General features: G+C 42.5%; 1 protein-coding gene and 1 long non-coding RNA gene across 3 annotated transcripts in view; one reads left to right on the forward strand and one right to left on the reverse strand.

The window, feature by feature from the left end:
- The window catches only part of LOC112232170 (zinc finger and SCAN domain-containing protein 21), a 98,690-nt gene that overhangs the window by 54,294 nt on the left and 17,589 nt on the right, over window positions 1–26,807 (reverse strand). Inside the window, exons 5-7 of one of the 2 annotated variants that reach the window (XM_042330458.1) lie at window positions 15,426–15,537; window positions 13,471–13,598; window positions 5,936–7,137 (exon numbers count right to left, since the gene is read on the reverse strand). In XM_042330458.1, coding sequence (XP_042186392.1) covers window positions 6,190–7,137; window positions 13,471–13,598; window positions 15,426–15,537 — 1,188 coding nt within the window. In that variant the 3' untranslated portion in view covers window positions 5,936–6,189. Of the gene's footprint in view, window positions 1–5,935; window positions 7,138–13,470; window positions 13,599–15,425; window positions 15,538–26,807 lie in introns of those variants that run through there. The other variant, XM_042330459.1, reaches the window with a different exon arrangement.
- LOC121847814 lies at window positions 672–4,989 on the forward strand. Its single transcript, XR_006084678.1, has 3 exons — window positions 672–842; window positions 3,933–4,045; window positions 4,944–4,989. It is a non-coding gene; the product is annotated as an uncharacterized LOC121847814 (long non-coding RNA).

Consider the following 26,807-nt stretch of genomic DNA (forward strand, 5'->3'; position numbering starts at 1 on the left):
GAGCTATGGATGCAAGGACCACCCATCCACAGTTTTAACCATGTTATGAGGTGATATTTTCTTTGTTTACAAACATTGGCGTTAAACAAGCTTGTATTTTGGGTTCTGATGGGGTGTGACAATTGAACTAAGCTCATGAGGCATTTATAATTTATATTATTCAAGAATCAGTGGATACATATAATTAATTTATAAGTCAAAAAATGTATGTAGGATCTGCTGATTGCCCCTTTAAAAAGTCTGCACATTGGACAAACTATCTATCAATGCCAATTGGAGACTAGCCCATTGGAAGAAGAGATCAACCACCTCAGGTGTCAACTACCGATCTCTTCCACCTCAGAAAATGCAGTGCCTTGCCCACACCCAAGGCAGTGACAAGGGAGAGGGAGGCAAAATCCCCAGTCAAGATCCAGGTGGCAAACTGCTGGCAGACCATGCCAGAGAACAAAGAAACAAAGAAAGTAGTTTTATATTTGTCTCTCACCTTCCCTAAAAAAGTCACATTATGCAATAAAACGTAGCCTAAGCTATGATATTGGATAGCCTATTCTTATCAAGTATCTATTTTCATAGTGTGAATGATGTAAAGTTATTTTTTGTCAAATAAAATGATTAATTGGCATCAGGAAGGTGCCTGCAATGACTGTATTTATGCTCTGCAGCCACATTCTCTGTGTCTGCATTCATAGATCATGGATAGGACACACCAGACAGGACTCACCAGACCTAGAGCCATCTTGGGTGGTGCTCACCCCAGGCTGGCAAACCTGGATAAGGTGTTCTTTGTCCTTGATGTGATGTTCCCCCAAGATGACATTCTGGTGAAATCCACCCTACTGGTAATTTATAATGTCTGCATATCATCAGTCTAACATAATTCTATCTACAGTATAACTGCATAATATCCTACAAAAGAACATTTGATGGGTACCCAGGCTGGGACTCCCTGGAGCAGTCAGTCCAACACCTTTGTCCAGGAGTGTTAAACTCAATTCCAGGAGAGCTGCGTGTCTACTGGGTTATTACCTTTGAATTTATGTTCAATTAAGACCTAGAAAACCAGGTGAACGTTCCAAACTAATTTTATTTATTTATTATTTCACCTTTATTTAACCAGGTAGGCAAGTTGAGAACAAGTTCTCATTTACAATTGCGACCTGGCCAAGATAAAGCAAAGCAGTTCGACACATACAACGACAGAGTTACACATGGAGTAAAACAAACATACAGTCAATAATACAGTAGAAACAAGTCTATATACGATGTGAGCAAATTAGGTGAGATATGGGAGGTAAAGGCAAAAAAAGGCCATGGTGGCAAAGTAAATACAATATAGCAAGTAAAACACTGGAATGGTAGATTTGCAGTGGAAGAATGTGCAAAGGAGCAAAATAAATCAAATAAATACAGTAGGGAAAGAGGTAGTTGTTTGGGCTAAATTATAGGTGGGCTATGTACAGGTGCAGTAATCTGTGAGCTGCTCTGACAGCTGGTGCTTAAAGATAGTGAGGGAGATAAGTGTTTCCAGTTTCAGAGATTTTTGTAGTTCGTTCCAGTCATTGGCAGCAGAGAACTGGAAGGAGAGGTGGCCAAAGAATGAATTGGTTTTGGGGGTGACCAGAGAGATATACCTGCTGGAGCGCGTGCTACAGGTGGGTGATGCTATGGTGACCAGCGAGCTGAGATAAGGGGGGACTTTACCTAGCAGGGTCTTGTAGATGACATGGAGCCAGTGGGTTTGGCGACGAGTATGAAGCGAGGGCCAGCCAACGAGAGCGTATAGGTCGCAATGGTGGGTAGTATATGGGGCTTTGGTGAAAAAACGGATGGCACTGTGATAGACTGCATCCAATTTGTTGAGTAGGGTATTGGAGTCTATTTTGTAAATTACATCGCCGAAGTCGAGGATTGGTAGGATGGTCAGTTTTACAAGGGTATGTTTGGCAGCATGAGTGAAGGATGCTAATAAACTGACACTCGCCCCTCCAGGAATTGAGTTTGACACCCCTGCCTTAGTCCTTACATCGTGAAGTCTGAGCATAACAACACATTTGAAATGCCTGAATTCAGAACCAATTGGGCTTCCCCAAAAAAGATGGTGGCTGGGATAGGTTAATTTGGATTGCAGATTTTCTGGAGAAGAAACACGGTTATATGGCCCATCTAAACTTTATCTTTACTAACGACATGCCACTAGCTTTGAGTAAGGTTAGTGTGTCTATGTATGCGGATGACTCAACACTATACACGTCAACTACTACAGCGACTGAAATGACTGCAACACTTAACAAAGAGCTGCAGTTAGTTTCGGAATGGGTGGCAAGGAATAAGTTAGTCCTAAATATTTCCAAAACTAAAAGCATTGTATTTGGGACAAATCATTCACTAAACCCTAAACCTCAACTACATCTCGTAATGAATAATGTGGACATTGAGCAAGTTGTGACTAAACTGCTTGGAGTAACCCTGGATTGTAAACTGTCATGGTCAAAACATATTGATACAACAGTAGCTAAGATGGGGAGAAGTCTTTCCATAATAACACACAGCTCTGCCTTCTTAACAACACTATCTACAAGGCAGGTCCTCAGAACAGGGCATCACAGCTGGCCCTTAAAAGTACACGGAGAGTTAACATTAATGACATGCGTTTCAATCTCTCCTGGCTCAAAGAGGAAGAGAGATTGACCTCCTCATTACTTGTTTTTGTAAGAGGTGTTGACAAGCTGAAGGGACTGAGCTGTCTGTTTAAAATACTCGCACACAGCTCAGACACCCATGCATAGCCCACAAGACATGCCACCAGAGGTCTCTTCACAATCCCCAAGTCCAGAACAGACTATGGGAGGCGCACAGTACTACATAGAGCCATCACTACATGGAACTCTATTCCACATCAGGTAACTGATGCAAGCGGTAGAATCAGATTTAAAAAGCAGGTAAAAATACACCTTATGGAATAGCGGGGACTGTGAAGTAAAACAAACATAGGCACAGACGCATGCATACACACACATGATAACATAACCACTATACACACACATAGATTTTGCATTGTAGATATGTGGTAGTGGAGTATGGGCCTGAGGGCACACACTTAGTGTGTTGGGAATTCTGTAATGAATGTATTGTAATGATTGTATAACTGCCTTAATTTTGCCGGACCCCAGGATCCGATTTTAAGTCCCAATGAGGGGATTTGATTAAGCTGGCACAGGTGCCCAGGAAGGCGGAGATTTACCAGGTGAAAAGTGATTGTATTCGTTGTGAAACCGGGCTGCCTCCTGGGCGTGAACAGGGTGACATGGCGAAGTCATCTCAAACGTATGCTAAGCACGTGGAATAATGATTACAACACATGCAAAGTGTTCGAAACGCATACATACTTTATCTGCCTTATTAAACCAGTCAGAAAAGTATTTATTTATGGAAAATGTATGTTGTATGTTCCTGAACAATGCACCATGCTGCCTTGTTGGCAATGTGACCTGGTGGCGCAGATTACGGTTCTATTTGAGCAGGGCTTTCCTCTCGCACCGCTTTCGCCCGTTCAAAACATGAGCCATATCCTGGTGCACGCTGGTTCATCTTAATCAAACTCCCTCATTCATATGCAGAAAGAGTGTCAAACAAGGCATATCCAGATTGGCAGTAAATTAAATACACTTCAACATAGGTTCAGATGCTATTCAATGAGCTAACAAGGATAGTTAGTCTTAAAGTAATTATGACATAAAGAGATCACCTTACTTTAAAACAAAAACAGTATACTTTTTTTCTGTAAACCTTATCACATATTGTGGGGATATGCACAAAATAACATTAGATTGGATTGTTAAGCACAAACTGAAGTCCTCTTAAGTATGTCCCACTGCACCATACAGTACGTTGGATGTATCTTCATGTTCTTCTTTCTTTCTTGCTGCCAGGACCAACTAGCCTCCTGGCTCAGAACCACTCCTGCCTGACCCAGTCCACTCCTGCTTCTTGCCCCTCACTGTGCTGGGTAACACAGGGTCACAAACCATAACAGGCTGGTAAAGTAAGTGAAAAAAGTTGTCAGTGAGTTTCAAGATAGTAGGTAGCCAGCTATGCAGCCTCAAAGACAAGAATAGACACACAAAAAGGGCATCCCCTTTCTTATCTAGGCGCCCTTCAGAGAATACCAGAGTATACATCATCTGCACATCTATCACTCTAGTATTAATGCTAAATTGTAATTATTTCACCTCTGTGGCTTATTTATTGCCTTACCTCCCTACTCTTCTACATTTGCACACACTGTACATATATTTTTCGATTTTTCTTTTCTATTGACTGTACGTTTGTTTATGTGTAATTCTGTGTTGTTTTTGTCGCAATGCTTTGCTTTATCTTGGCCAGGTTGCAGTTGTAAATGAGGACTTGTTCTCAACTGGCCTACCTGGTTAAATAAAGGTGATATCTACATATATATATACTTTTTCTATACCGTACACTACTACGGTATCTCATTGGATTAGTCTGTGTATCTAATCCCACAGGCCCGTTCACCAGGTATCATCTCTCTAGCATATGAACAGGACCTGATCATTGCCACTCTGTAACGCATCACCTGTGACCCGATTGGACAGGACAGTCCTCGGGCTCAGGTTACCATAAAGTAAATACTTTAAATGGGGAAAGGAGGACAGCTCAGTCGCCCCAGCCCTGTTAAAGTCTTGGTGTCTGTCTCTGACTTGAGGACGGCGCTCAGTGTTCCACTGACCTCTGTGATGCTGAGTCGGGTCCTTGACCTCTCCAGCTTGACAACAGTGATTAACAGTGATTGTGTCGCACTGGCTTCACAAAGCTCCTGTGGCCTCCAGTGAGATCTCCTTCACCTGAGAGAGTGATAGAAGGAAAAGGGGTGGTTAGTTTAGCTACTGTCAATGCTCAACGGTATACTATTGTGTCAACAGATATTCCATACCATTGATGCTGTCTAGAATTGGCAAGGATGTAAGGTAACATTTCTCATAACTTCTATACTATTTATTGATCGATTTATTATGTTCCACGCATCACATTGTTTTTATTGACTAAATAATAAGAAGTGCATTAATCAAGCATCTGGTTAGAATATGATATTGTGCCTTTGTGCTAGCTAAGTAATCAGGGGAATTATTGCATACTATCCAAAAACTGACCAAGACCCAATTCTCGATAACGAATCTGAACACGTGCAAAGGTGAACAAGGCGACAGGCACTGAGCTATATATGCACGGCGACAGGCCACGCAGCCTCTGCCTTCTGCTATTTGTACCTCTTGACATGCCTCTGTATCTGTTGAGGATCTTAAACACTACGCTCTCACGTTGTCCTCTCTGCTCGATCCCGTGGCATTTTTAGTTTCCAGTAGCTGTAGATTCCTTCACAATGCCCTGTTTTCTTTCTGGCTTTGAGTTATTTCCAAACGAAACATTGCATAGTCGTCGTCTACGAGTTTACAGATGTCTGCCACGGCTGCATTCGCTAGCACCTCCATGATGGAGGCTATTTGAGTGTGAAAAACCATACAGATAGCCACATTAGCTAAAATTAGCAGCTAGCTAGGGTTATCCAGATAACATCTATCAACCAAGTCCTGTCTCCAATGCAAATTAAAGACTACTGCAGTAAGTATGTGATGGTGTGCAGTTAAATTTGGCATATTTTGAGTTCCAGGACTTTAATGTCTAAATAACAACAATAAACACAAACGTGGAAATTGTTCTACAATAAAGAGACCTTATCTTATTGGTTGGCATCATAGCTGAACGGGTGAGCTTAAATGAAAAAGGTATGCATGCTGCTCTTTGAATTATGGTACTGTTTATTACATTGCACATCAAATCTCCCAATGTCAGTATCTATCAAGTGGAGGGCAGCCGTGTTTAGAAAGAACAGTGTGAATACAGCAAGAATACAGTAGAAAATATTAGAATGACTTTATTCCATCTATATCAACTCAGTAAGGTAAATAAACTGTCCTTGTTCTAGCCCAGGTTCACTGTCTCTAGCTCAGCAGTTCACTGTATTTACAAGCCTGTTTCAAATGACAAGTTAACAAAGGGTTAATGAAGGGTATGCGGTTAATTAGCCTCTTACCCCAAAACACTTCACAACTATATGTCAACTTAAGAATAGTTCCCAGATACCCCATGTGTACATCTCGAGCCACACTGCTACAATTTCTCCCGGTTGTGGACACTCCTGTGTCTGATAAGGTTAGTCAGGAAGGAGAAGCTCTTGTAACATAGTTTGCACTTGAAGGGCTTGTCCTTGGTGTGAACGGCCTGGTGCTCCCTCAAATAGTCTGCCCTAGCGAAGCGCTTCCCACATGTCGGACAGGTGTACGGCTTGTCGGCGTCCGTCCTAATACATGGCCTCCCACGTTGTGACCCAATGACACCAGACGAGGCAGAAGCAGGAGCCACCACCCTCAGGTGGTTAGTCTTTAAGCTCCCTCCTTGACCTCTAGCCATTGTTGTTTGGGTGTTGTTGTTGTGTGCTGTGTTATAGGCTAGGTACCTCTTGTGATGGATGCCCATCCTGACCCTGTCTGTATTGGTGGGGTAACCATGAGGTAATTGAGGAAGGCTAGACCCAGGTCCAGGCCCTCTGGCAACCCATTCGCCAGGCATTAGACAAGATCCTGAAGGAGAAGACAGACCTCCTGTTAGACTCTCACCGGGGGGGTCTCCCACCAATCTCTGTGAAGGCTGAAGCCCAGGGTGACCTGCTCTGTTCATCATGGATACTGAGGTGTTTGTATCATAGGAACAGGAGGGTCTATCTCTATCAGCCCCAGGCCCTGCTTCATCCCTGCACTGAGACTGTGAAGAGAATGGTCTGGGCTGCAGACTGGATCCATGACTGGAGCCTCTGTCTATCTGATGACCACCAGGACTGAGGTTGTTTAGTCCAGCTGTCCACTGGTTGTGTTCTGTGTGGTGGTTGTGGTGGAGTCTCTGTCCCTCATTGTTCGGTTCTGTTTCTGACTCGGAATGGAAAAGTGACGGCTCCTGATCCAGGGTCCTGATCCGGAGCCAAGGTTTGTGACTGGCCGCCTCAGAGGTCCAGTCTCTCCCGCCAGCAACACCGGATATCAGCAGGTCCTCGTGGACTGCAGACTGTAAACACAAATTGTACAGAAGAGAATAAAGGTTTATATAAGAAACTGTTTGCTGTACACACAAAACATTACATTATAAAATGTTAACCACAGTCAAGCCCATCTCTAACACTGTGATTCATGTACCTAACAATCTGGAGCCATTTGTGTTTAATATTTTTTTTAATCCAAATGTGTTGATTCAAGAATGAAGTATGTTTTGGTTCGACTGGGATAAGGGAAATTCAGCCCTTGCAATGATACAAAAAGTCAGTATAAAGTAAATGTATTTCATTTCAACAAAATGGTCATACACTCACATAATGTGAAGAACAGTACTTTTATTGCACAAAACGATACGTGTGTCAGGCAGAATAACTTCCAACTATGGTAACACTATATCTTCTGTAAATCTGATACCCTCGCTTTGATAAAATGAATTTTAGAATACTTTGGAAAAGGTTGAACATTACATTACACACAGCTTGACTACTTTATGTCAAGTAAACATTAAGTTACTATCATTTCCTCATTATAAAACACCAGCATCAAAGGTTGTCACTTTTCATCAGTAAAGCAATTTTACAGACACCATCACACCACACCAAGGTTTCCTCAGTTCACCTCGTCCAGTTCTCTACTACATGCAAATATTTACATGTGTCATTAATGTTATGACGATTGTTTTATCAAATCGATTAACTATGTTTAATTATTATGATGATTAAATTAATCCTGTAACAATTAACTCACAAGCAATCATGGGGCACCCTGGAAAAAGTTTCTTTAACGAGTTACCGTTTTCCGAATGAACTCTTAAAGATATACACTACCGTTCAAAAGTTTGGGGTCACTTAGAAATGTCCTTGTTTTTGAAAGAAAAGCAACATTTTTGTCCATTAAAATAAATCAAATTGATCAGAAATTATAGTGTAGACATTGTTAATGTTGTTAATGACTATTGTAGCTGGAAACGGCAGATTTTTTATGGAATATTTTCATAAGTTCATAATTTTAAAAGTCTAATTGATCATTGAACATAATAAACGCCTCCCTATCCACCGAATGTGAACCAAACTCACTAAAAGTGGCATTAATAAAGCCTCTCTTCAAAAAGCAAAACCTTGACCCAGAAAATATTTGTTTAAATAAGTCGGCCTATATCGAATCTTCCATTCCTCTCAATTTTCTTTGAAAAAGCTGTTGCACAGCAACTCACTGCCTTCCTGAAGATAAACAATGTATACAAAATGTCTGGTTTTAGAACCATCATAGCACTGAGACTGCACCCGTGACGGTGGTAAATTACCTTTTAATGGCGTCAGACCAAGTTCTGGCTGGGTTTAAAGCTTATCTGTTGGAAAGATATCAGTTGGTCTCTGTGGATGGTTTGTCCTCTGACAAATCAACTGTAAATTTCAGTGCTCCTCAAGGTTACATATTAGGACCACTATTGTTTTCACTATATATTTTACCTCTTGGTGATGTCATTCGGAAACATACTGTTAACTTTCACTGCTATGCGGACGATACACAGCTGTACATTTCAATGAAACATGGTGAAGGCCCAAAATTGCCCACCCTGGAAGCCTGTGTTTAATACATAAGGAAGTGGATGGCGGCACATTTTTACTTTTAAACTCGGACAAAACTGAGATGCTACATCTAGGTCCCAAGAAACAAAGAGATCTTCTGTTGGATCTGAAAATTAACTTTGATGGTTGTACAGTTGTCTTAAATAAAACTGTGAAGGACCTCGGTGTTACTCTGGACCCTGATCTCTCTTTTGACGAACATATCAAGACTGTTTAAGGACAGCTTTTTTTCCATCGATGTAACATTGCAGAAACTTTCTGTCCAAAAATGATGCAGATAAATGTATCCATGTTTTTGTCACTTCTAGGTTAGACTACTGCAATGCTCTACTTTCCGGCTACCCGGATAAAGCACAACATAAACCTCAGTTAGTGCTAAACACAGCTGCTAGAATCTTGACTAGAACCAAAAAATGTGATCATATTACTCCAGTGCTAGCCTCTCTACACTGGCTTCCTGTTAAGGCAATGGCTGATTTCAAGGTTTTACTGCTAACCTACAAAGCATTACATGGGCTTGCTCCTACCTATCTTTCCGATTTGGTCCTGCCGTACATACCTACACGTACGCTATGCTCACAAGATGCAGGCCTCCTTATTGTCCCTAGAATTTCTAAGCAAACAGCTGGAGGCAGGGCTTTCTCTTATAGAGCTTCATTTTTATGGAATGGTCTGCCTATCCATGTGAGAGACGCAGACTCCGTCTCAACCTTTACGTCTTTATTGAAGACTCATCTCTTCAGTGGGTCCTATGATTGAGTGTAGTCTGGCCCAGGGGTGTGAAGGTGAACGGAAAGGCACTGGAGCGACGAACCACCCTTGCTGTTTCTGCCTGGCCGGTTCCCCTCTTTCCACTGGGATGTTCTGCCTCTAACCCTATTACAGGGCCTGAGTCACTGGTTTACTGGTGCTCTTCCATGCAGTCCCTAGGAGAGGTGCGTCACTTGAGTGGGTTGAGTCACTGATGTTATCTTCCTGTCCGGGTTGGCGCCCCCCTCGGGTTTGTGCCGTGGGGGAGATCTTCGTGGGTTATACTCAGCCTTATCTCAGGGTAGTAAGTTGGTGGTTTGAAGATATACCTCTAGTAGTGTGGGGTTATATCCTGCCTGTTTGGCCCTGTCCGGGGGTGTCGTCGGACGGGGCCACAGTGTCTCCCGACCCTTCCTGTCTCAGCCTCCAGTATTTATACTGCAGTAGTTTATGTGTCGGGGGGCTAGGATCAGCCTGTTATATCTGGAGTATTTCTCCTGTCTTATTCGGTGTCCTATGTGAATTTAAGAATGCTCCCTCTAACTCTCTCTCTTTCTCTCTCTCTTCTCTCGGAGGACCTAAGCCCTAGAACCATGCCTCAGGACTACCTGGCCTGATGACTCCTTGCTGTCCCCATTCCACCTGCTGCTGCTCCAGTTTCAACTGTTCTGCCTGCGGCTATGGAACCCTGACCTGTTCACCGGATGTGCTACCTTGTCCCAGACCTGCTGTTTTCGACTCTCTCTCTCTACCGCACCTGCTGTCTCTAACTCCGAATGATCGGCCAATTGACATTTACTCCTGAGGTGCTGACCTGTTGCACCCTCTACAACCACTGTGATTATTATTATTTGACCCTGCTGGTCATCTATGAACGTTTGAACATCTTGGGCATGTACTGTTATAATCTCCACCCGGCACAGCCAGAAGAGGACTGGCCACCCCTCAGAACATTGTTCTTCTCTAGGTTTCTTCCTAGGTTCCTGCCTTTCTCTGGAGTTTTTTCTAGCCACCGTGCTTCTTCATCTGCATTGCTTGCTGTTTGGAGTTTTAGGCTGGGTTTCTGTATAGCACTTTGTGACATTGGCTGATGTAAAAAGGGCTTTATAAATACATTTGATTGATTGATTGATTGATTCGAAAAGAATTGCAATATACATATTTACGATTGTATGGCTTTGTTGTCTCCCTGTTGAAATCGCCGGTCCATTTTCTGGAGAGTCAGTCGACCAAGTCTCTGGTTGTGTAAGTCTCTGATTGTCCACCAGAGGTCACCATGTCCTTTGTAGTTGTAGCTTGTTCGCTTTGTTCTTGAAGTGTTTGTTATAATGGGTACGTCAGACTTACCAATGGTCGTTCGATAGGGAAATGTTCTCCTCTCGTCTCCTGTCAAGTTTCTTAGACTATTTTACATATACAGCTGCAGACTGTGAATGTGTAGTCTTTAGTTTTGTAGATTTCTTAACCATTTGTAACGTATTAGGCTGGAACTGCACATAACTGGTCTATAGAGTGGTAGCCATTTAAACTCCCGTCCTTGTTTTCTTGACTAATGTACATTTTGTCACGAGTCCTATTTAAGCACTTGGGGACAAAGGGGCATTCCCTCCTTTTGTTGTAATGTCTGTGCTCACCTGGGCGTGGCCACTGACTTGGTTAAGACTTCATATGAAAAACAATTCTCTCATTTAGAAGGCGAACATCACATTACATCTTCTCACAAATTGTGTTCTACTGTCCTTAGTTACATCACCAATTAGTAATGAATTCGACAAGATTGTTCTTTAAGTACCCACAGACCATTCCAACAGTTTTGGATTATAGAAATATTGTTTCATTATTCAACCATTTGATGTTACCATTTTGGTGGGAGAAATCTCCTTGTAACAAAGAGGTTTCTTTCCCCTCAATCCTGCCAAACTCAATGGCAGAGTTTCTACACAGTATTTACGAACGGTCATAAAACTGGTGGGGGAGAGGGGGAGATCTGGCTCTATGATCCTCACCCAACAGGGCAAGTCATGACACATGCTTATCAAAATGTCACGCCAGAGTAAGTCTACATGAAATACAGACCTTATCGTAAGTGTTTTTAAACTCCCCTATAGGAAAAATGAATGGTGGAATTGATTGTAACCATTTTCCTATTTGACCACGAGGTTCTATGGGTATTATGACAACTCCACTGTGGGGCTCTATATCCAAAACCAACAGAATGAACTACTAACTAACTAGTACTACATTACATGTTACACACGGCCCTCTATACATGGGCCGTGTGCATTTATGTTGGTGTATCCCGAGGTAACTCCTCTCTGAGAACCTCTTCCCGCAGTGCATAGAGGAGAACGGCCTCTCTCCCGTGTGGACCTTCAGGTGCATCTTCAGTTGGTGCTGGTGGGAGAACCTCTTCTCACACTGGGGGCAGCTGTAAGATTTCTCCCATGTGGACCCTCTGGTGCATCTTCAGGTTGGACGAGTCAGAGAAACTGTCCAGAAACAGATGGCAGCAGAATAATTTGTCTTCCGTGTGCATCCTCGGATGGGTCTCCACCTGTTTGGGGAAACTGAAATCTTTCTCACAGAACGAACACAAGAAGCGCTTCTTTTTTATGCCTCCACCTTTACTGATTCAGTTTCTCCTGTCATTTGTCAATGAGCTTGTGTAGCCGTTTAGTGTTGAGGAACGGGCATTGTCTGAGGTCTGGTTTACATAGGGAGAGTGTGAGGAGGATGAAGGTCAGGGAGTGTCAGTGTTATCGCAGGGTCCATATTCCAGTTGATACATCTTATAGACGGCAGGCTGAAGGAATTTTTTTCGCAATCATTACTTGTGACCCCACCCCAAATATAATGACACAACCTTAAAATTGGTATATTTCGGTATATTTTTACATCAACAAATAATGTCAAAATCATTACATTTTCATGTCTTATCAAAATAAAAATAAAAAACACATTTACTCATTAAAAAGGTATTTTTCTAATTACCTTTCTCAAAAATGTTTGTATATTGTCCCATACCAAAAAAAATGCATTTAAAAACAAATATTGGCAACCCCACTTCAGTTGTGACCTCAACTTTGAATACCACTGTGTTAGGGTGTTAACCTGAGGCGCAATCAGTCTCTCTGAATCACAACTAGGACGGAGTCTGTGTCCATTCTCTCTAGCCACATACAGACACCTCCCCGTCCCCTCAGACCAAATCTACGCCTCGCCCTGGTCTCAGCCAGTCTGTTGCCATGAAGACTAATATTAGGGATGGGCACGTTATTAGAATATTTGAATATCAACAGACATTAATATTCGATAACATGGGAAAGTATTAATTTCTGAGAGAGAAAAAAAATGGACGTATATTTTAACAATGAAAAGGCTTTGTCTAAAATGAAATACAATTATCTTTGTGACGTTTCTACATAGCCTACAAGGATAGACCATTTATTACATTATTATATATTTTTTTATAAGTGCGCCCCATAAAAAAGACGCACCGGTAGCCTACACACGTTTCACAGGTGTAGCTTGTTGCTATTGTAATCAATCAAAGCGGCGCTACATTGAGAGGGAGATGTTTAATCGATGCAAAATGTAAGAAAAATTACAGAATTACGTTGGCTAAATGAGAAGTAGGCTACACTGATCATCCAACAGGTAGGCTGTTTCATATGACTAGAGTTGTATGAGGAGCGTAGCAAAATAGCTTTAATTGGCCTTGCTACTTAGCTAACTTAGCTGACTGCTGTATTTAGCTAGTTTTTTACAAACGATTTGATGGAGTCAAGATTGGCACTACCAGATAGTATGATAGATAACCTATGGCAGCAACAAGTTTGTCTAACGGGCGCGAGTCAGGTTTGGCTACTTTCTCTCTCTCTCCCTCCGTGCCAGACAAATGCCCACCCCTAACTAAGATTGGATGTTGTTTTGTGTTTGACTGTCTGTTTCTGGTTAACAGTGTTGTTCCCCAGCCCAGAGTTGAGGATGCTGTCCCATCCACTGACCTCCACTATGTTGCCTCTGGTCCTGGCCTGCTCTGTGATGTTGTCCCCCGGGTCCCTGGCTGCACCGGCCTGATTCTGGGAATCCAAGATGGCTGCCCAGTCTTCTCTGTTAGCCTCCAGCCAACTACCTGCAGGAAGAGGTTACAAAATAGACTTTACTAACATGGCAGAGAACTCTACATTTGAAGATTTTTTAAATCATACATTATAATGTGTTTTGTATCTAAAGATAATTTATCAAATGAAATCAATACAACTTAAGAAAAAATAAAAGCCAGGTGTATCACTTTTCCCATTGAAGATCTATTACTGGATGTAGGCTAAATGTACAGTGCATTTGGAAAGTATTCAGACCCCTTCACTTTTTCCACATTTTGTTACGTTACAGCCTTATTCTAAAATTGATTAAATAAACATTTTCCCTCATCAATCTGCATACAATACCCCATAATGACAAAGCAAAAACAGTTTATCAATTCTTGCAAATGTATATATATAAAAAATTTAAAAAAACAGAAATACCTTATTTACATAAGTATTCAGACCCTTTGCTATGAGACTTGAAATTGAGCTCAGGTGCATCCTGTTTCCATTGATCATCCTGAGATGTTTCTACAACTTGATTGGAGTCCACCTGTGGTAAATTCAGTTGATTGAACATGATTTGGAAAGGCACTCACCTGTCTATATAAGGTCCCACAGTTGACAGTGCATGTCAGAGCAAAAACCAAGCCAAGAGGTCAAAGGAATTCTCCATAGAGCTCCGAGACAGGATTGTGTCGAGGCACAGATCTGGGGAAGGGTACAAAAAAATGTCTGCAGAATTGAAGGTCTCCAAGGACACAGTGGCCTCCATCATTCTTAAATGGAAAAAGTTTGGAACCACCAAGACTTTTCCTAGAGTTGGCCACCCGGTCAAACTGAGCAATCGGGGAAGAAGGGCCTTGGTCAGGGAGGTGACCAAGAACCCAATGGTTACTCTGACAGAGCTCTAGAGTTCCTCTGTGGAGATGGGAGAACCTTCCAGAAGGACAACCATCTCTGCTGCACTCCTCCAATCAGGCCTTTATGGTAGAGTGGCCAGACGGAAGCCATTCCTCAGTAAAAAGCATATGACAGCCCGTTTGCAGTTTGCCAAAAGGCACCTAAAGGACTCTAACCATGAGAAACAAGATTCTCTGGTATGATGAAACCAAGATTGAACGATTTGGCCTGAATGCAAGTGTCACGTCTGGAGGAAACTAGGCACCGCTCATCACCTGGCCAATACCATCCCTACGGTGAAGCATGGTGGTGGCAGCATCATGCTGTGGGATGTTTTTCAGTGGCATGGACTGGGAGACTAGTCAGGATCGAGGGAAAAATGAACGGAGAAAAGTACAGAGATCCTTGATCAAAACCTGCTCCAGAGTGCCCAGGACCTCAGACTTGGGCGAAGGTTTACCTTCAAACAGGACATCGACCCTAAGCACATAGCTAAGACAAAGCAAGAGTGGCTTCGGGAAAAGTCTCTGAATGTCCTTGAATGGCCCAGCCAGAGCCTTGAACCCAATCTAACGTCTCTAGAGAGACCTGAAAATAGCTGTGCAGTGAGGCTCCCCATCCAACCTGGAAGAGCGTGAGAGGATCTGCAGAGAAGAACGGAAGAAACTACCCAAATACTGGTGTGCCAAGCTTTTAGTGTCATACCCAAGAAGACTGTAATCGCTGCCAAAGGTGCTTCAACAAAGTACAGATTAAAGGGTCTGAATACTTACGTAAATGTGAGATATTTTATTATTTTTAATGCATTTGCAAAAATGTCTAAACGTGTTTTTGCTTTGTCATTATGGGGTATTGTGTATTGATTGATGAAAAAAATGTAATCAATTTTAATATAAGGCTGTAACGTAACAAAATGTGGAAAATGTGAAGGAGTCTGAGTACTTTCTGAATGCACTGTATGTCAACCTTACCTTGCTCCCCCATCTTTAGTCCACTCAGCAGGTCAATGCTCTCTGGTCCGTCTTCTATTGTCTCCTCTTTTACCAGCAGCAGATCAGTCTTCCCATCCTCCATGTCTACTGACTGTAAGAGATATAGAGTGAGAGGATGTTGGATCAATACATCTAATATGAGCACCCTGCTATGGAGCATCTTCTGATTGAGCAATGAGGGATTTCAATGAGTACTATACAAAGATATTAATTGATTTGATAATATGCAAACATGTTAGTTGATTTGATTACTTGACACTCTTTAATGGTTTGATAATTTAAAGGCATGGTCCCACACTTGAAGGTCAACCCCTTAGCTTAGAACCAACTTCTCTGTTTTTAAAAGGCATATGTGGCATCGATATGACAGTCATTCTAGTGTCAAAATTGACTACAAAGTGTAAATATGATAATTTTGGTCATAAAGTCAGTCTCGTCCAAAACTGAGTTTTGTTAGTGAGTTCGTCACAACTTACTGGAGGGTTGGTTTGGATTACTTACTTGCCCACTTTTGCCAATGATGCCCAATTGCCCAGAGACAACACGCCCCCCAGCTGTGCTCCAGCTGCCAAGTGGACATTTGTTGTCAAATCTGCATATGGGTCCAAAGCACGGCAAATAGGAGTGAAAATGGCCTTACATAAAGATGATGCAAACTTCCAGTGCATTTCAACAATATGGCCAGGAATGGATTACATCCGACACGGTCAAATCTGCTGCATGTCAACTATCAAACCACTGGTGTTGGTGAGTAATTAGCTATGTAGATAACTGGTACTAGGTAGTAGCTACTTTTGGTTATACAAAATTATTTGATAATGCTAGCGAGCCAGGCTGGCTATGATACCAAAGATAAAAGGGGAATGATACCGTAGGTAGCTAAAATCGACTAGGGACATCAAACGTTCAGGCTGCTGCACAGACGCGTTGGAGGCTCTAGTCTAGAGCACCTGGTTAAATTGTATTTAGGAGCATTTTTCAAAATGAAATAACATTTTATATGCCATATGCACCGAATATAACAGGTGTAGATCATACCATGAAATACTTACATACAAGCCCTTAACCAACAATGCAGTTAAGAAAAATAACAGTTAATTAAATAACAATAAAAGGCTATATACAGGGGGTACCAAACTCTCAAAATGGTTAAATGAGTGAGAAATAGATGTCATTGTTGCAATAGTTTCTGAGTGGGCAATATATACCATCATTTTAAATTGACATCTTTAATTATTTTTGCCATTTTAAATTACTTGTATATTGCGCTAATTTCCCTCATGCGGACAGTTTGTGTTACAACCTTACACAAGCTTGCATTTCCACACCATAAAATGTTTTACACGTCCTTTTTACCTCAGATTGGTGATGTTAGTATAAAGGTTTAGTCATCAAGATGACATACGATTGATTGCTCAAAACAGATGAATATGTTTCGTTTTGTGACAATTGATTTTGTCACACACACTGGGATGCAAAGGACACAGGAATGCAGAGTTAATTAAATGACCGGAAAATAGCAGGAAAAATTCAGAGCGGTCTCTCTATAAAAGTCGCTGTCCACACACCAGTACATGGATTAGACAGTCAAATTATCACTTAACTAGCAGCCAACCTAGCAATGTTTCTTTCCATGAACTTGTCCTGTGATATTTTGTTGACATTTAGAAAGTGTACATTGAAAATAGATGCGACAATTGCCTGCTAGGGTGCGTTTCCATTGTTTCAATTAAAACGGATGGAAGTAAATTACGTCATACCTATAAAATAAAGTGTTGACAAAAAATGTAGTGGGTGAAGTGTTTCCATTGCCCATTTAGGCAAATTGTGCATTAATAAATTGGCGATAGCCTGTATTCCCTCCCACCTATCTCTTTCATGTCTCAGGTAGCTCACGAAAGCCAGCATGGATAGAATGCAAGAATTTACTTATGTAAGTATCGCTGCGGTAAGTGCCACGGTGAAACTTGTATTGCAAATAATTGGTCGGTTTAAAATTGCATTCAGCCGACCAGAAAAGCAATTCAGCAATTCTTGAAAGTCAGGACAAAGATCCTGCAAATAATCATTATTTTTATAGTTGAAAAATAGATTTAGCCGGCAGTAGGCATTTAGAATTAAATGTGGAGTGGTGCTTCATAATAAGGCCTACATGTTGACATCACGTGCCCCCACGTACCTTCAAAATTATTTGGCAATCATTTATTTAAAAAAAAAAACAGTTTCCATTATCATTTGTCACAATAAAGAAACATCCACTCGGTGAACGATCTTTAGAGAATGTCACATCCTCATCTGCCCACTCTCGTGCAATTGATTTCAAAATGATATCGATAAATAAATGGTGCGTTTCTCTTTCCATTTTGGGGACCCCCAAATCAAAATGCATCACTCGAAAATGTAGCTGACTGTCTTCTGCAAGTTTTTCTCTAACCAGTGATGTAACCAGTGGCAATTTTAGCATGTAAATCTTGGTGGGGCATAGCTGATTTGGCTGACTTGCTTAAACAAATGTGGTTTCTACTGACAATTGAGATGTACAAACTATGGCATAAGGGGACGAGCAGATAAAAGGCATTCCGTAATTTCAATTAAGACATTAATGAGCGAGTGAGCTAGGACGGACGCAGTCAATATAACTATTTGTTCAGCACTTTTGAAATGTACAGCAACATAATTCAGAACATGGGCCTTTCTTACAGTATTCTCTGTGTACACCAAGTCAGAACTGTAGGATAAATAAATGGGGCATATAAGCAGACAATGAAAGCTCTTACAATTTTCGATGATTACATTTCTCTAAAACAAGTTATAGGCTACATGTGCCGCACCAAGTCAGAACCGTAGGCGAAATTAAGAGGGGAAAATAGACCAAATTATTTGCTAAAAATGTGGGGCTCAAAACAGAGCCCCACCTGCCATGAATGATGGGTCACCACTGGATCTAACAAATATCTCCAGTTTTTGTTTTAGCTGTGTTAGTTTCAACAGTGTGTACAACCTGATCCCCCCCCCCAATCGATATCAGTGATTTATTGCCACTTGTCAAAACAACAGGGTTTTTGGTGTGTGTATGCAATTTATAAGATGCTTTTAAAAAAAATACAATAAATGGTAGTTGGGGGTAACTGACCACCCCCTTGCAATTCACATAAAGACCGCAAGATATCACCAAATTATTTTCCCAACATTTTCCCTGGCTGTCACTGTTCCTGCTGAACAACTTTTGGAGATATTTCAACAAAATTATTTTGTGGTAAGTTGATCTAATCTTTTGAAATGTAAAAAATGTTGTAGATATTTTCAAATGAAGTTAGAGCCATTTTTTAAAAAATATATAGATTTTTTTTACCCCCAATTTCGTGGTATCCAATTGGTAGTTACAGTCTTGTCTCATCGCTGCAACTCCCATACGAACACGGGAGAGGCTAAGGTCAAGAGCCGTACATCCTCCAAAACACAACCCAACCAAGCCGCACTGCTTCTTGACACAATGCCCACTTAACCCGGAAGACAGCCACACCAATGTGTAGGAGGAAACACCGTACACCTGGCGACTGTGTCAGCATGCACTGCGCCCAGCCCTCCACAGGAGTCGCTAGTGCGCGATGGGACAAGGACATCCCTGTTGGCCAAAAACCTCCAACAACCCAGACGACGCTGGCCCAATTGTGCGCCGCCCCATGGGTCTCCCGATAGAGCCTGGACTTGAACCCAGGATCTCTAGCCCCCCCCAATAGGAGCTGTTACAGAAGGCTGAGGCAGTGGCCAGACACCAGTCCCGCTTCAGAGTAATGGAGGACACTTGAATCAGGTTGGTCACATTGGATCTGGTCAATGGTCAAAATACTATCTGTCCTGGAATTCACCCAACCACCACTGATAATGTAATCAGTGCCGTTTGTGTATGTGTGTCTTGTATGGACTACTCCTGGGCCAGAGTGAGTAATGCCAACCAGTCTGTGCCATGCTTGCACTCTGATTGGCTATGTTGAACCGTGTATTTACTGTTGGCTTCCATGACTGTATAGTGACAGTCTTTCTCTCCCTCCCTCTGTGATATGGGTCGGATATAGGAGCCAAAGTCAGGCTCCTTTATGACCAGAATGTGTGAAGAGAAGGGCCTGGAGCTGATCATGCCCATCAGGCTTTGGCAAACAGCTCAAAAGTTGATTACTAATAAGACAGTACATCGCAAGTGTTTAGTAATATCACAGTTTCAATACATGTCACTCATCAACTCTTCCTTGTTTTTCTATAGATGGGCAGAAGAGATGCTTTTGAAATGGAATCTGACTGAAAGACAGGTTGATACTGATGTCTGAATTTGGAGAGACCTCGCACTCAGCAACACAATTGTGTATTCTTTAAACATGTCATGGAACTCCTGTCTTATATGGGACACCATACAGGAAGGTGAAATATTTGCACATTGTTATATTAGCAGAACACTGCTTCTAAATTATTATGTGAAGTATTGATTATTCTACATGGAACTACTACACTTGAAAGATATCAAAACAATTTGTTTAGAATATCTACACAAGTTCAGTAAATGCACCCTTCATATTACTCTGCAGGCTACTGACCGATGCAAAACTTCCTTGGGGAAGCATTGAATTGGTCAGTAGCCTACAGAGTGGTACGAGATGAGTGCCATCCTCCTGCATCTCATCCTCATCCTGTAGTTATTGAACTCTGTCTGTTGGACCCATGGGTTGAGGCAAACTCGGTCATATCCAAGATGGAATGTCATGCACTCCACCCCTCCTGCCACTTGACTACACCTGTCCATAACCTGTAATACATTACATAGATGGAAGTGACTTCATCACCCATTGGAGACTTGAAGACAGAACCTCACCCAGAGAGCTGGGCATGTCAGTGTGTGGTTTGACAGCCATATCCTTAGATTTGGCCAAATAGACAAATATAATGACATTCTAGTAATGGTTAGATAGCTGAAGTTGCACTCTACACACAACTTAGTTAGTTATTCTGCAATTACTGCATCCAAAATACCAGACATTTTTCAGTGTAAATGCAGTTACAGTCCAAAATATGACTGCAGTTACTACACTTTTACTGCAGTATCAAAACTGCAATCTTTTTTTGTAAGGGATTTGCTAAGTAAGTGTAGGCATGCTGTCTTTATAAGTACACCAATATGATATTTACAGCATACAATGTTTTGTCTTTGTAACATGAACACACATCGATTTTTGGGGGATAATTATACAACGGGTGGTTCTAATCCTGAATGCTGATTGGTTAAAACCGCATTCCAGCCGGTGTCTATTCCACAAGTTACCACCGGCTAAATCTATGACATTAAAATGCCTATTTACTCTGTTCCATCTGACTGCGCAATCCACTGTCTCATCAGCCCAGCCAGGCAATTTATAAACTTGATCTCCACTATAAAAAGGCGTCTTGACATTATCTCACATTTCTTTTAGACTAACATTTAGTTTTCAACAGCAGAGATTTGTATAAATCTTGCTGTCTGTCTCTCTGACATTTGCAACATTGTTTCAATATTCAAATGCGATCTCCAGCTGTCACATAATAATGAACGTGTTGGGAGTCGGGACAAGACAGACAGACAAGCAGGCAGATTTTCTCAGCCAGTCTTAATCATGAATCGGCATCATCATGTCCACATGTAGCCTACAACTGTTGTCAGAATATTAGTAGCTCTGGGATTTGGTCCCCGGAAAGATCTAACAGAGCTTATAAGGATAGACAAGATGACACAAAACTAGCCAGTTATAGAATATTGTGTTGTAGGACAGCTAAACTTGCAGTTGATACCATTTCCACGGTAACATGTATTTACATGAAGCGATGAAACGTTGAAACTAAGTTGCAAGACACTTTTGTAGCAAGGTGTTGTAGAACGAGTGTCTTATGAAACACATTCGGGACACTAGCTAGGTTCCATCCAATTGGTGACAGATTGGCGACAAATTCCCAAGTACTGAATAAAAAAAATACAAGTTAAATGGGTTTCCATTGCATTTTCAGATACACTGATGGTTCTGTCACAAAATATGTTGCTTTAGCCCAGTCACGGACCAGGATGTCTTGCTCCCAGGCAGACTAAATAACTTTTTTGCCCGCTTTGAGGACAATACAGTGCCACTGACACGGCCTGCAACGGAAACATGCGGTCTCTCCTTCACTGCAGCCGAAGTGAGTAAGACATTTAAACGTGTTAACCCTCGCAAGGCTGCAGGCCCAGACGGCATCCCCAGCCGCGCCCTCAGAGCATGCGCAGACCAGCTGGCCGGTGTGTTTACGGACATATTCAATCAATCCCTATACCAGTCTGCTGTTCCCACATGCTTCAAGAGGGCCACCATTGTTCCTGTTCCCAAGAAAGCTAAGGTAACTGAGCTAAACGACTACCGCCCGTAGCACTCACATCCGTCATCATGAAGTGCTTTGAGAGACTAGTCAAGGACCATATCACCTCCACCCTACCTGACACCCTTGACCCACTCCAATTTGCTTACCGCCCAAATAGGTCCACAGACGATGCAATCTCAACCACACTGCACACTGCCCTAACCCATCTGGACAAGAGGAATACCTATGTGAGAATGCTGTTCATCGACTACAGCTCGGCATTCAACACCATAGTACCCTCCAAGCTCGTCATCAAGCTCGAGACCCTGGGTCTCGGCCCGCCCTGTGCAACTGGGTACTGGACTTCCTGACGGGCCGCCCCCAGGTGGTGAGGGTAGGCAACAACATCTCCTCCCCGCTGATCCTCAACACTGGGGCCCCACAAGGGTGCGTTCTGAGCCCTCTCCTGTACTCCCTGTTCACCCACGACTGCGTGGCCATGCACGCCTCCAACTCAATCATCAAGTTTGCGGACGACACAACAGTGGTAGGCTTGATTAGACGGCCTACAGGGAGGAGGTGAGGGCCCTCGGAGTGTGGTGTCAGGAAAATAACCTCACACTCAACGTCAACAAAACTAAGGAGATGATTGTGGACTTCAGGAAACAGCAGAGGGAACACCCCCCATCCACATCGATGGAACAGTAGTGGAGAGGGTAGCAAGTTTTAAGTTCCTCGGCATACACATCACAGACAAACTGAATTGGTCCACTCACACAGACAGCATCGTGAGGAAGGCGCAGCAGCGCCTCTTCAACCTCAGGAGGCTGAAGAAATTCGGCTTGTCACCAAAAGCACTCACAAACTTCTTCAGATGCACAATCGAGAGCATCCTGGCGGGCTGTATCACCGCCTGGTATGGCAACTGCACCGCCCTCAACCGTAAGGCTCTCCAGAGGGTAGTGAGGTCTGCACAACGCATCACCGGGGGCAAACTACCTGCCCTCCAGGACACCTACACCACCCGATGCTACAGGAAGGCCATAAAGATCATCAAGGACATCAACCACCCGAGCCACTGCCTGTTCACCCCGCTGCCATCCAGAAGGCGAGGTCAGTACAGGTGCATCAAAGCTGGGACAGAGAGACTGAAAAACAGCTTCTATCTAAAGGCCATCAGACTGTTAAACAGCCACCACTAACATTGAGTGGCTACTGCCAACACACTGTCAATGACACTGACTCTACTCCAGCCACTTTAATCATGGGAATTGATGGGAAATGATGTAAATATATCACTAGCCACTTTAAACAATGCTACCTTATATAATGTTACTTACCCTACATTGTTCATCTCATATGCATACGTTGATACTGTACTCTATATCATCGACTGCATCCTTATGTAATACATGTATCACTAGCCACTTTAACTATGCCACTTGGTTTACATACTTATCTCATATGTATATACTGTACTCGATATCATCTACTGTATCTTGCCTATGCTGCTCTGTACCATCACTCATTCATATATCCTTATGTACATATTCTTTATCCCCTTACACTGTGTATGACAGTAGGTTTTTTTTGGAATTGTTAGTTAGATTACTTGCTCGTTATTACTGCATTGTCGGAACTAGAAGCACAAGCATTTCGCTACACTCGCATTAACATCTGCTAACCATGTGTATGTGACAAATAAAATTTGATTTGATTTGATTTATATAGAGAATGTGCCCGCTCAGGTCTTGGCACATGCCATCTAGCCAACAGCTCGCAGATGAAGTACGGGTATAGCCTACATGAGATTATTATGGACAAAAGAGCAAAAGTATTTTTACTTGTCAAATTGCAGCCAAGCATCGATCATCATCTCACCAGAATAAGACCCTCAATATTTATTGAAAAGGACCATCTAGCTCATCACCATGCACTTTCCCCATCCTGTGAGGTTCATCTGTAGCCTAATAAACTGCATTGTTTCCTGAGTCGTAGTGAGAGGATCACACAATATATCAGTGTGTGACTCCAAGTTTACTTCGATATGATGGTTATTATATCAATATTTGTGCATAAAGGCGTTTTCCCCAAATGTTGTTATGTCCACATTTGGAACGTTTACCGTCAAATGTGCTGTTTCCATCAGGCCTGTCCTGACATTTCTGATCCGACATGTACTTTACTCGTATAAAAAGGTTGGATGGAAACTTACTGGCTCTTGCTACCTTGCCATAACTAATTTGACAGAGAAATATCAGCTAGATAAGATGCCAGCTGCAGCTCTCACCAAGCTATGCTAGCTAGCTGCTGACAGCTTGGATAAACACAAGGTCTGTGCAGGCTTTAGCCTACACATAAAACTGAATTGACCCTTCGCTAAGCCACGCACCCCCCTTGGATGCCCAATTCCCCATTCAACCACTGGCGAAATCCCCTCATGGTGATCTCAAACTGTGTTTCTAATACAATGCAATTAAACACAGACTACCCCTGGTTAATCAGGAAACTCTTGGGTATGTTCTGGTGTACTGTCATTACAACCACTTCCCGGGAACCTGGTAAAATTATGTTTGTAGTGCAGCTAGGTAGCCACTGACTGGTTCTGAATTCACTGTCAGCATTCAGTCAAAGCTACAACCACTTTTGGAGCTAACTAGTGCTCTCAAATTGTATACTGATGTCGACAGCAGATGGGATTTGTATTCATAACAAGTGGTGGTCAATGAGACAGAGCTAGCTAACCAGCTAAGCTAGCAAACAATGTAACAAAAGTATAATTTTGGATTAAAAAATACTCCAACAGGCTCTGCATTTCAGGAATCACATTAACAAGTACTCCTGGTGCACTGTTAAATGATTTAGCCACGAAAACATTTTTTTTTGCCACAGCCCTTCTTCGATGAGGTTTAATGGCGGTTGGCATTAAATAAATTATGTAACATGTGTAAATATTTGTATGAACATAAGATTCAACATCTGAGACATAAACTGAACAAGTTCCATAGACATGTGACTAAAATAAATTGAATAATGTGTCCCTGAACAAAGGGAGGGTCAAAATCAAAGTAACAGTCAGTATCTGGTGTGGCCACCAGCTGCATTAAGTACTGCAGTGCATCTCCTCCTCGTGGACTGCACCAGATTTCCCAGTTCTTGCTGTGAGATGTTACCCCACTCTTCCACCAAGGCACCTGCAAGTTCCCAGATATTTCTGGGGGGAATGGCCCTAGCTCTCACCCTCCGATCCAACAGGTCCAAGACGTGCTCAATGGGATTGAGATCCGGGCTCTTCGCTGGCCATGGCAGAACACTGACATTCCTGTCTTGTAGGAAATCACGCACAGAACGAGTAGTATGGCTGGTGGCATTATTATGCTGGAGGGTCATGTCATGATGAGCCTGTAGGAAGGGTACCACATGAGGGAGGAGGATGTCTTCTCTGTAAAGCACAGCGTTGAGATTGCCTGCAATGACAACAAGCTCAGTCCGATGACTATGACTGACCCTCCACCTCCAAATCGATTCCACTCCAGAGTACAGGCCTCGGTGTAACGCTCATTCCTTCGACGATAAATGCGAATCCGACCATCACCCCTGGTGAGAGAAAAACGCAACTCGTCAGTGAAGAGTACTTTTTGCCAGTCCTGTCTGGTCCAGCAACAGTGGGTTTGTGCCCATAGACAACGTTGTTGCCGGTGATGTCTGGTGAGGACCTGGCTTACAACAGGCCTACAAGCCCTCAGTCTAACCTCTCTCAGCCTATTGTGGACAGTCTGAGCAATGATGGAGGGATTGTGCGTTCCTGGTGTAACTTGGTGCAGTTGTTGTTGCCATCCTGTACCTGTCCCGCAGGTGTGATTTTCGGATGTACCGATCCTGTGCAGGTTTGTTACACGTGGTCTGCCACTGCGAGGACGATCAGCTGTCCGTCCTGTCTCCCTGTTGCGCTGTCTTAGGCGTCTCACAGTACAGACACTGCAATTTATTGCCCTGGCCACATCTGCAGTCCTCATGCCTCCTTGCAGCATGTCTAAGGCAAGTTCACACAGATGAGCAGGGACCCTGGGCATCTTTCTTTTGGTGTTTTTCAGAGTCAGTAGAAAGGCGTCTTTAGTGTCCTAAGTTTTCATAACTGTTACCTTAATTGCCTACCGTCTGTAAGCTGTTAGTGTCTTAACGACCATTCCACAGGTGCATGTTCATTAATTGTTTATGGTTCATTGAACAAGCATGGGAAACAGTGTTTAAACCCTTTACAATGAAGATCTGTGAAGTTATTTGGATTTTTACGAATGATCTTTGAAAGACAGGGTCCTGAAAAAGGGCCGTTTCTTTTTTGTTGAGTTTATATAATATATAAAATCAACATATACCATACAATCTAACCCTACACTTTTTATTTTTTTATTTTTACCTTTATTTAACTAGGCAAGTCAGTTAAGAACAAATTCTTATTTTCAATGATGGCCTAGGAACAGTGGGTTAACTGCCTGTTCAGGGGCAGAACGACAGATTTGTACCTTGTCAGCTCGGGGGTTTGAACTTGCAACCTTCCGGTTACAAGACCAATGCTCTAACCACTAGGCTACCCTGCCGCCCCTCACTAAAAACCACCACCCTACTCCACTATTTAAAACAATTTAGTGCTACCTCAGGCCAACAGCCTGAAAGGATGGGACACCACCACTTAACACACCCTGTAACTCTTCTGATGTCAAGTCTCGCACACCCAAATATCTCTCTGAATCTGCCACCACCTCCATTTTCTGTGACTTTCCATCCCTACAGTACAGTTGATAACCATTGCTGTAAATGCCAAAAATCCAATCTTACTGAAACATATATCACTTGTTGCTCTACCCCTCTGTACTGGTACAGATCTACTACTCACACCACTCTTCTAAGGATCCCTCCCCCTTGACCCATCTTCCTCTACTTTCTTCACTGCCTCAGCATACAACAACTTCTGCACTACTCTAACCCTGGAAACCTCAACCTGCCTCTCTC

Source organism: Oncorhynchus tshawytscha, linkage group LG11, assembly GCF_018296145.1.
Source record: "Oncorhynchus tshawytscha isolate Ot180627B linkage group LG11, Otsh_v2.0, whole genome shotgun sequence".
NCBI lineage: Eukaryota > Metazoa > Chordata > Actinopteri > Salmoniformes > Salmonidae > Oncorhynchus > Oncorhynchus tshawytscha.